The sequence below is a fragment of the Prunus persica genome, chromosome G3, assembly GCF_000346465.2.
Source record: "Prunus persica cultivar Lovell chromosome G3, Prunus_persica_NCBIv2, whole genome shotgun sequence".
Lineage (NCBI taxonomy): Eukaryota > Viridiplantae > Streptophyta > Magnoliopsida > Rosales > Rosaceae > Prunus > Prunus persica.
This window is the reverse complement of record NC_034011.1, coordinates 14,476,104-14,487,376: the sequence shown is the minus strand read 5'-3', so window position 1 is coordinate 14,487,376 and position 11,273 is coordinate 14,476,104. Positions and strand designations below refer to the sequence as shown.

The following is an 11,273-nucleotide window of genomic DNA, read 5'->3' as shown; positions in this document are numbered from 1 at the left end:
TTTGTTGGTTTTTTATCACGAATGGTCCTTGAGGTTTGCCAAATTATCGTCTTTCGTCCTTAACCTTTTTTTGTGACACTAATGGTCCTTAAGGTTACACCATGCACATCAAAATGGTCCTTGCCATTAGCTTTCTTGAATCTTTCTATTAAAATGCTGATGTGGCATATATATGGGGCACACATCTAATAATATATTAATAAAATATTTTTAAGTATTTAAAAACTAAAAAATTTAATAAAATAATATTAAAAGAAAGAAAGAAAAATTGAACTCCCCAAATCGCACAGATTTGAGAGAGAGAGGAAAAAAAAATTAACACGAATGACCAACCAGAGAATTGAAGAAGAAAAAAAAACGAAGTAATCACAACAGCCAGCGCCACCCCAATCCTCTGAGCCCTGACACCCCACGCCCATCCCTGTGGCACCTCCCTTCCGGCACCCTTCTCTTTCTCTCTGTATTACATCTGGGTTGGGTGTGCTCTCTGTCTCAAACCCCGCTCCCCTCTCTCTTCCCTCGAAAAAGCACAGCCCCAGCCCCTCTCTCTCTCCCCTATGCGACACAGCCCAACAGTGGATCTCCCCCCTTCACCAGATCCATGGGTGTCTTGATATGTATCTGATATTTGACTTCGAGCCTTTTAATTTGAATAAAATTTCAAATTCTAGCTAATTGGTTTGATAATACTGGACATTTGTTTTGAAATTTGCATTTTGAATTGTCTATCTTGGCATCTTGAAAGGTGATGTTGCTGCCCTTTTTTCTTGTCTTTCTTTTTGGTAATATTTGCTGCCCAATTTTAATCTCTGCTGAAGTTGGGTAAGTTGAAAATGAAAGCGGCAACTCGACCGACTCAACTCGTGGTAATCTGGGCGAGGTGGAGTTTGGTTGTGTTGGAGAGGAGAGTGGCGGTGGCGTTGGGTTTGCGCTGAATCGGAAGGCTGTCAGTTGGAGGAAGGTAGGATGGGGGTTGGCTGGGTGGGATCATGGGAGGTGGCTGGTGGTAGAACTGGCAGGTCATTTGTTTTTATTTTTTCGTTTTTCAAAGTGTTAATATTTATTTTCAAAAAAAGTTTATTTTTATTTTTAATATAGTATTATACCTTTTATTTAAAGTCACATGGCCCTATTCTATTGGATGGGTGGTTTCATATATGTGCCACGTCAACATTTTGACAGAAAATTTAACATAAGCTAACGGAAGGACCATTTTGATGTGCATAGAGTAACCTTAAGGACCATTAGTGTCAAGAAAATAGGTTAAGGACGAAAGACCATAATTTTGCAAACCTCAGGGACCATTGGTGATAAAAAGCCTTTTTTGTTTATAATGATGAATTTCTAGTTGTTTTCATATTAGCATATTGCTTTATGTTTCCATTCATTTTATTAATAGTTTCGTGATTTTCAGGTTGGGGTAAAGAATTAGGCAAGTACAAGACTAATATGCTATTTTGGAGTCTATTTATTTGGCTACTTGAATTTGTAATATTTTCATTGTATCTGGAGATTGTATTTTTTTTATAAAAAAATATACATAATGACTTAAGATTTTAGATTTATAATTATTGGTTCTGTAGAGTGAATGTATTGAACAATACTTTCAATTACATGAATGAAGTTTATGTTAGCTTTGATGAGGATATAGTACCATTGAGAATAAGCTTTTAAAGTAAATTTGACTGTTCTATCATAGTTTATGTGCCAATTGAAACAATCATCCCATTGAATGGGCATTGTACCATAAAGTTGTATTCTAAGATTAGTGTATGCATATTGTCATGTTATTGGCAGTTTTTTCAATTTTAAGAAAGTAAAAACAATATGTGATTTGTCAATGTAATTGACAAACAGGTAGTACCATTTGCATTCCAGTCGTGCAATTGACAAAGAAAGTAGTACTATTTGCATTCCAGTCGATCAATTGCATTGACAAATCACATATTATATTTACATTTTCAATTAATTGTGCACAGATAATGGCAATTGCTCGACTGAATTGACAAACAGGTAGGGTAATTTGTATTCTAGTAGTGCAATTGACAACTAAAGTAGTCTCATTTGTATCTGAGGCAATATTAACAGCTCAACGACATCGAAAATAAGTTTTTTACAAAGCAAAAAAAGCTCCCAACCCTAGCCCAACTCTTCTAGCACCGCCAGGGGGGTAAGTGGTCATCGACCCTTCTCTCCTCCCCTTCTTACCTCCTTCTTCCTCCTTTCCTCCCTTCCCCCCCTTCCCCCTTCTCATCCCCCTTTTTTTCTTCTTTTTTTTTTCTTTTTTTTTTCTTTCTATGTTTTTGCTTTTTCTCCCTCTTCACCCCCTTTCTTTCTTCTCTGGTTCCTTCTCCCCCTCTCTCATTCTTCCCCCCTCCTCTCCTTCCTTTTCTGTTCTCTTTTCCAAATCTCTACCTCCACGTTTTTTTTTTGCTTTCTTTTTCTTTTTCTCTCTCCTTTTTTAATGAAACTCGATTTAGACCCAAAAAAAAAAAAGGAAAAAAAAAAGGTAGTCCCATTTGCATTTCAGTCTTGCAATTATCATTATCTTTGCACAATTATGAAACGTCTCTCACTAATGATAAATCTTTCATAATTAATTGTATGTTCAAAAGATTGTAATCCATGTGCAAAAAACTTAGTAGAATGCAGAAAAACATTACTTAATAGAATGCAATTGTATTTTTCTTTGCAGTTCATAATTTCTCTCCTTGCAATTGAATTTTATGCACATTATTGCAAATGTGGTTGCAATCATGTTATACATTTTATTCCTAGAAATGCATGCTTTATAAGTTTATCTTGAAAATACAAAATAAAATTAAACTATATATTTGGATAAGTTTAATTCCGAAAAGGAACATTTGAATTGATTAAGGGTCATTTGTCTCTTGTTTGACAATTGCTTTTGATACCATAAAAAAAGGAAAGAAAAAAAAAAGGGTATGATTTACGAGGTTTTGCATCATGATTACAACTTGAAGGTTCTTCCTAATCCCTAATTTTGTAATGTGGATCCATAACATTGTAAAATGGTGATTTACAACATTATGAATTTGGTGAACCCTAATGTTGTAATCCAGGAGCAAAACCTTGTAAATTGTTACCAAAAACTTGTAAGTTACGAGTTTAGGGATTCTCTTTACGACGTTAAGGCACCATCGGTCATTAATCTTGTAAACTATTGTTTACTAGAATAATTTTACATCCCTAAGGTCCACCATTACCAATTCCTTGTAATATGGATCCATATTTATGTAAAAGGCTGATTTACAACATTATGGATTCGGTGAACCCTAACGTTGTAATCCAGGAGCAAAACCTTGTAAGTTGTTACCAAGAACTTGTAAGTTATGAGTTTAGGGATTCTCTTTACAACGTTAAGGTACCCTCGTATCCCAAAATTATAAAATCGGCCCTTAATCTTGTAAACCCTTATTTTACTAGAATAAGGACCCCAATTTACATCCTCATGGTCTGGACTTACCTATTCTTTGTAATTTGGATCCATATCCTTGTAAAATAAGGATTTACAACATTAAGGATTATGAGAACCCTAACGTTGTAATCGTGGTACAAAAACCTGTAAATCACTACCTAAATCGTGTAACATACATATTTATGGATCCATTTTACAACGTTTTGGTACCCTCGTATCCCAAAATTGTAAGATCAGTCCTTAATCTTGTAAACTCTTATTTTACTAGAATAAGAACCCAATTTACATCCTCATGGTCCGAACTTATCTATTTTTTATAATTTGGATCCATATCCTTGTAAAATAAGGATTTACAACGTTAAGGATTATGAGAACACTAATGTTGTAATCATGGTGCAAAAACCTGTAAATCACTACTCAAATTGTGTAACCTACATTTTTATGGACCCTCTTTACAACGTTATGATACATTTGTATCTCAAAATTGTAAAATCGGCCCTTAATCTTGTAAACCCTCATTTTACTAGAATAAGGACCTAATTTACATTCTCATGGTCCGCACTTACCAATTCCTTGTAATGTGGATCCATATCCTTGTAAACTAAGGATTTACAACATTAAGGATTATGAGAACCTTAACGTTGTAATCGTGGTACAAAAACTTGTAAAGCACTACCCAAATTGTGTAACTTACATGTTTTTGGATCCTCCTTACAAAGTTATGGTACCCTCGTATCCCAAAATTGTAAAATCGGTCATTAGTCTTGTAAACCCTCATTTTACTAGAATAAGGACCCAATGTACATCCTCATGGTCTAGAATTACCAATTCCTTGTAATGTGGATCCATATCCTTGTAAATGGGTATTTACAACATTATGGATTAGGTGAACCCTAATGTTGTAATCTTGGTTCAAAAACTTGTAAATCGTTACTCAAATCTTGTAACTTATAAGTTTTAGAATCCTTTTACATGTTATGGTAGTCTCATATCCAAACTACTGTAAATCACTATCCAATCATATGTCAATTAATTACATGACCCTTATGCAATTGCATTTTCAAAAAGTGAAAACTTGATAACTTGTATAACCGGTAACCAATTTTTAAAAAAATTTGAGGACATTATAAAGGACAAATGGTGCATGGGTGCACTATAGAAGGTGCCGGGTTTTATGTAGTTCGTCAAAAAAAAAAAAACAACGTGTCTTCTCCGAAATCCGAACCTCAGCTGTTAGTTAACTTTTGATCGCTATAGCTACACTCCAAGCTCCTCGTCTCCATCTTCCAACACTTTTCTTTCATACCTTCACTCAAAGAGTCCCACATCTGACTTTCATTTTTCTCAATTCTCACTATATATTGAAGCAATAGTCTCCATCCCGAATCTCTCTCCCGTACATTTCTCTCTTCAATGGCGACGATAACTGACTCCATCGTTCTCTATTCTTCGGCTCAAAATTCATATCTCCGGCCGGTGATATCGTCAAGGCCGGCTCTTTCCATCTCTGTTCGCCGGAGACTGGGTGCGTTGCCGGAATTCAGGGGCTTGAGGGTTCACTTGCTTCCCAAACCGTCGCCCGCTCCCTCCAATTTTCCAAAAGCCAGGCCTTTTCCATCAACTGCCGGCATTGTCTCTCAAGCTCAGGATACCACTCTCGATGGTACGTTTTTTCTTTTGTCTTGTAATTTTAAATTTTCGCATAAAAATTAATTCTTTTTCTCGTAATTTGGTTCTTGTAGTTTCTCTTACCCCATTTTTTTTTAATTTAAGAATTTAGTTTTGTTGATGTTCTATTTTGGTGTTGAGGAAGTAATGTAGCACAATAGAAACAAGAAAGAAAAGTTTAGTTTGATTTTGAACCAAGTTTTGATCATTTACCAATGGACATCTCGTTAACTCTGTAGTTGGGTGTATTCAATTTTTTGCCTAAATGGCTATGCGAATTGAGATTGTTTTTATAGATTCGTTTTAGCTTTATGCTCTGTCATTTTCTAGGGTATGTAATGTAAGCTTTGCTTGATGGGCTGCATCTTTGCTCCCTTGATGAGTACTGATACATGGGATTGTGTTTCATCAACAGTTTAATTAAGTATCCCCGACAACAAGTATGAACTGCTTTTTTTTGGTGTTATTGTTGGTTAGAGATGCCGAAACAAGACTAGCTCCCTTATTTCATATCATAAGTTCTAATCATCTTCAATATTGTCACCCTTATTTATTTCTGACTATAACGAGGAGCAAGCCTTCATCACGCTAGAAATTTGATTGGCAAGTGTTATCTAAAACAAAGATTGTGACTGAAGGATTTCGTTAGTTCGAGAGTCATAAGTTTTATTGCTGTTTGTAGAGGACGCAGAGTATAGATAGGAAATTTGCATATAACCATACGTGTTCTAGTGTACTATGCAACTCCCATGCAATTCTTGAACCCAAAACATTCATGTTCATCCTCTGATATTTGTGTGTCTGTCTTTTTTCATAATGGAAATAACGTAAAATTTGTTACAATACTTGGTAATAGGCTGAGGCAGGGACAACCTCGTGAGTTTAATGCTTCAAAGACCAGCCCGAGTCAAACATTCAGGGTTCAGCAGGCTGGCTACAGGCCAAACCAACTTGCCTTGCCTTGGGTTTGTATAAGATGAGGGTTGGGAAGGTTGAATGGTTAGGGTGGGGTGGAGTGGTCACTTTTCTAGAAAATGTAGTGCTCTAGTTGTCCATGACAGAAATATAGGTGTGTTGGTAGAATGCCCTATGGAACTTTTGAGGCCCACTTCGCTTCATGGAACCATTCTTCATCATTAAGATGACCATGGTTTGATGAAGAGGTGAATGTACGTATTTTTCATCACTACGATAACCATATTAATATGATGATTACGTTTGAGATAAAGTATGGATCTAAATTATTTAATCCTGTTTGCTTTACAAAATATTCCGTAATGGGGATGATCCTTCGTGCAGGTATTGAATTAGGAACATAGAGACCATTAGAACTCTGGGAACCATAATGATTGAGAGTTTGAAGCATTTGAATGTGCTGCTTACGCTCCCAAGAATTGAAAGTATTGACAGATAGACTGTCCCTAAAATACGTAATAGTGAGTGCAAACCCACATTCACATAAAAAAAATGACTGGTTCCATTTTACAGTCTATAAATTTCCTTCATGGCCAGTTTCAAGGAAGCATTAGAAGTAACTTTTTGAGGTTAGAATCTATGTAACCCATCAAACTAACCCTCAAATTATGCTACATTCCTAATTGAGAAGAATTTTTTTTAATCTTTTATATGCATAAAGAAAATTATAAACATATATTTTGTGTGTGTGTGTGAAAATGAAAATCTAATTGAATCACCAAAGAAAATTTCTTAGAAAAGATTATAACATGTGAAAAGATTTAATGTACACATCAATTTGGTAAACATATATTGTGTGGGTGTGTGTAATAATGGATGCAATTGTTTTTGAGTTTCCAGATGAAACCTACTTCTAATTTGTGTTGCCATTGTCGTATCAAATTAGAAGCTTCCTTTGTCAAACAATTTTTCTCTTTTGAAATCGATGACTTCCAATTAATTTCAACACTGCAATCTGACAAGAAGTTATCCACCTCAATGCCTAAACTCCAAATTTAGCATGCCATCTGGAAGTTGTGGTGAAAAATCATACTTTTCAGGTTTGAAGAGACATATCAAAGGAAATGAAATAGGCATGAGGTAAGATACAATGTTTTGTGGTTGTCATACCTGTATGAGTTCGAAGCCATTTGGTTACATATATCCAATTTTGTGATGACCCTTTCTCCGTCAAATTTCATTTCCTCATTTCCTCATTTCTTAACATCTCACATCTCTTATGTCACAGTACCACTAGATGTGGGAATTGAATGTGTACTTCAATATCAGCTTCACCTTATCCATGGTAGAAAGTCAGAGAACTCAAATTAACTTTCTCAGGTCTTTATTTCCTCCCACAATGGCTTCAGATAAAATATATCTATGTCTGGTTTGTCACAGACGATTTCTTGATGTTTCTATAATGTAAAAAAGATGAAGTGAAAGAAAGGCCTCAAGTTGATTCTCATCTGCCTGCAAATGAAATTTTGTTCTTATTCAGTATAGTTGACTATAATGGACGTGAAATATATATTATGCATACACTGTAATTCAGTAAAAGTTTTGGAATCAATTGTTTTTCTTGGTGCATACACTGTTATTGTCAATGCGATAGATAAGCACACTTCACTGTAATATCTTCACCTGGTGTTGTTTGGCAGTTCCATTCATGTGCCATCAAACGATTGGACCATAGTTACCATTCACCATCTCTCATTATTGCATGTTACAAGTTTTTAAATGGAGCTGTATTTTGCATTTGTTCTGCATGTATACTTGATCATATATAAGAGTGCTGGCTCAGATAGTGCTCCAGTATTTTAGTGCATAAGACCAGGTTGATACAGAGTACTGATTGAGTAAAAGTTGGACATTTTCTGAAACTTAGAAAAAAGAACATTGTCTGATTGTTTGCTTGTATCAGGTTACCAGCATATCATCTTTTTGTATTAAGATCACATTTTAGCATTGATTCTTTTTGTTAAATGCAGGCAAATGTACTTACCCTTTTGCTTTCTAACTACAGTTCCTACAGTTACGGATAGAACATGGAACTCACTGGTCCTCAAAGCTGATGGCCCTGTATTGGTTGAGTTTTGGGCTCCATGGTGTGGGCCTTGCCGCACGATCCATCCAGTAGTAGGTGAACTAGCAAAGGAGTATGCTGGGAAGCTTAAGTGCTTTAAGTTAAGCACGGATGATACTCCTTCAATTGCAACCCAATATGGAATTCGAAGTGTCCCAACCATCATGATTTTCATCAATGGTGAGAAAAAGGACGCAATAATTGGTGCTGTGCCTAAAACCACATTGACTGCTACCATTGAGAAATTTTTGTAGGTGGGTATGGAAATCTTTTGCAAAATTTCTATTTGTATTTTTCTTTTCTTTCATGTTCTCTTTGCTGTTAGGTAATAAATTGATTAGTCTATCAAATTTGGAAGCATCTTTTATCTTGTCTTTTGATGGTCATCTATGTTGATTTTCTACACGAACGCCTCTCGACTTCTCCAATAATATTGGCCTTGCTGAAAATTTCTTGCCCCAAGGAAGTACCAGAGGGTCAACTTTCACAACTTTGAAAAGCTTCTACATAAGACCCTACAATGACCTGGGTCTTGCCTTCTTACCCACTCACATTTTTTCATATTTTCTACTATTCTAGAACTTTTGAACTTGACTAGGCCTTCATGTTGATTTGATGTTGTTGGATCTTACTGGAAAATATGTTGTTACTTTCTTTTGAATTGCTGTCACCAATAAAGATAAATAAATCAAGGGCTGCAGCCTGCGTACAAGTTACATCTAGAATCTCACAAGAGTTCTGACTCTTCTTCTAAGCCATTTCTGATTATGATGTTGATGTCTTTGATTCAAAAACTATGACTATTTCTGTTGTTTATATGACTTGAATCAAACTGAGGACTTCATTCTTATTGGCAACTGAATAAGAAAATAGGGTCGAAGTTAGAAGTTGCCTTGTTTACAATTATGAAAAAACAGGAGGAAAGTCTATATTATGATAGAAACTACATTTTTTGGTCTCTGTTCTTGAATTTTTCCATGCCAGAAGTATGTTTAGGGAACCATTTATTCTATTATTTCTCAAAGAAAAGTCTCAGTAAACTTGAAAGCTAGACTGATGAGTTTGTCTTTCAACAGAAAAAAAGAAAAAAGAAAAAAGAAAAAAAAAAGGCTTTCATGAGAAGACAGAAATAAAATACTTCATTCCATTTTAGTCTTCTGTCAAAACTAGTTCACTTTACCAACTTAATAAAATCGGTTCAACACTTGGTACACAAGAGAAGAAGCTTTTCTTCTTAAACAGATTAGGAGCTCTCCTTTTGTCTATCCCTAACGTAGGGTGCCTGGTTCAAATTTCTAATTGAAACATGAGGAACCCTATTTGATCTGGGCACATTGCCTCTAGCCCACAACCTTCTACTAAAATTGGATGGTCCACAAAACTTGAGCAGTAATTGAATTAAACTTTTCTTTCAAACGCTAACTGTTATGATTTAAGAAAGGAAGAGGCTTTTTTTTTTCTTTTTTTTTTTTGCGGAAGGAAAGGAAGAGGCTTTATCAGTCTGTTTAGTAAGATGTGAGCATGACCAAAAAAAAAAAAAACACATTGAAATGAAAAAAGTTGACGATTGGACTAACGGTGCAAACGGAATGAAGCTGAAAAAAAATAAAAAACAACAACAACCTGCAAGTTGGCCTATTTAAAATTTGTAGACCATATCACAGTCGCAGTCGCAGTCACAGCCAGTCAGACCCTTATCTGAATTGTTGTGAATATTGTGAATATGGGAAACCTTCTGACATTTACCAAGTCCAATTTTAATTGACATGCCGACCTGTATTCTCTAATTTTCTATTCTCTAATGTTCTATTGTCTATTTGGTCTGTTTATTTTGTTGCTCAGTATTGAATCGATATATTACACTAGGAACCAATTGGCCTTGTATGTCTGGTTTATTCTGCATAAACAATGACTGTTGCTGAAGCTCAGGCTAGCCGGCATTTTACTAGAAACATCCGCATGCTATTATTTTCTATTACGTCTCATTATTTTCCTTTCTTTACAATGGCGTCCGCACGGTAATAACGTGCAAACATCCGTATAAGAAAAAAGCTATATATATCATCAACATGTAGGTCAACTTCCAATGCAATTATGCAACGCTAATTTTTAATCGGTGGTTTATGTGTCTGGAAACTGGTGTTGCTTATTACGTGCATTCTAATTATTAGCCACTTGGATGCCAGAAAGCTAGGTTAGGTTAGAAACAAATGACAAATAGGAGATTAGCAAATAATTGGATATTATAAAACCAAGGAGGCCATGGGAGGCCATGTTTAAAGAGGAGGCCAGCTAGCTAGAAGTATCTTATTGTTCGTATCCTTTTGGAAACATATTGGCAACAACCAAGCCATGCAAATTTAGTTTAACGTCAAGTTGTGAAGTTGGTGATTGGTCCATTCGGTTAACTAGTAGCTTTGACTGATGATTGAAGTTGATCACATGGACTATCTATAGATCCTGCATGTGTATTTCTAAGCCTAAGGATAATCTAATGTTTCAAACATATATATAGGGGACCATCATTTTTATAAGATATCTAATATTACTACAATATGAATGAATATTCATTGTACGATAATATGAATGAATATTCTCTCTATTCATATTTTTCGTGTTAAGCAGGATTAATACAAGATATACTAATTGCTAGAAAAATGAATGACAATAGTTTCATCTACCTAACAGTAGGGGTAGGCATCAATTCGGCCGAAACTTAATCAGACTATAGTGATTCAGTTATACAAAAAAAAGTCAAATAGTTTAAAACTAAACGAGACTGTAATGATTCAGTTCGGTTGTGGTTTTGAACTTTTGAAAATCATTCTAAACTAAACCAGAGAGGTTATGAATTTGATTCGACTTCATCAACATTTTTTTATTAAAACCAAACTGAATCAAATCAATTTATTCTAATAAGTTCTGTCGGTATTTTAGAGTAAAATTGATTCAATCTGGATCTTGCCTGACCCTAGCCGGCTTTTTTTATAAGGCGACTATGTCATGAGTGTAAAATCTAGGCATATGCAACTTGTAATTTTGCTCCTGCATGGTGAGTGGACGAATAGATCTAAGCCCTACTGTCCCCCTTTTTTTCTCTCTACTATTTTAAAGCTAATCTAAGTA

The 11,273-nt window shown here is 35.2% G+C and overlaps 1 protein-coding gene across 1 annotated transcript; it reads left to right on the top strand.

Moving 5' to 3' along the window:
• LOC18766025 (thioredoxin 1) lies at window positions 4,426-9,299 on the top strand. Its single transcript, XM_007198900.2, has 2 exons — window positions 4,426-5,102; window positions 8,088-9,299. The coding sequence occupies exons 1-2, from the start codon at window positions 4,853-4,855 to the stop codon at window positions 8,399-8,401; spliced, it is 564 nt and encodes a 187-aa protein (XP_007198962.2). The 5' UTR covers window positions 4,426-4,852; the 3' UTR covers window positions 8,402-9,299.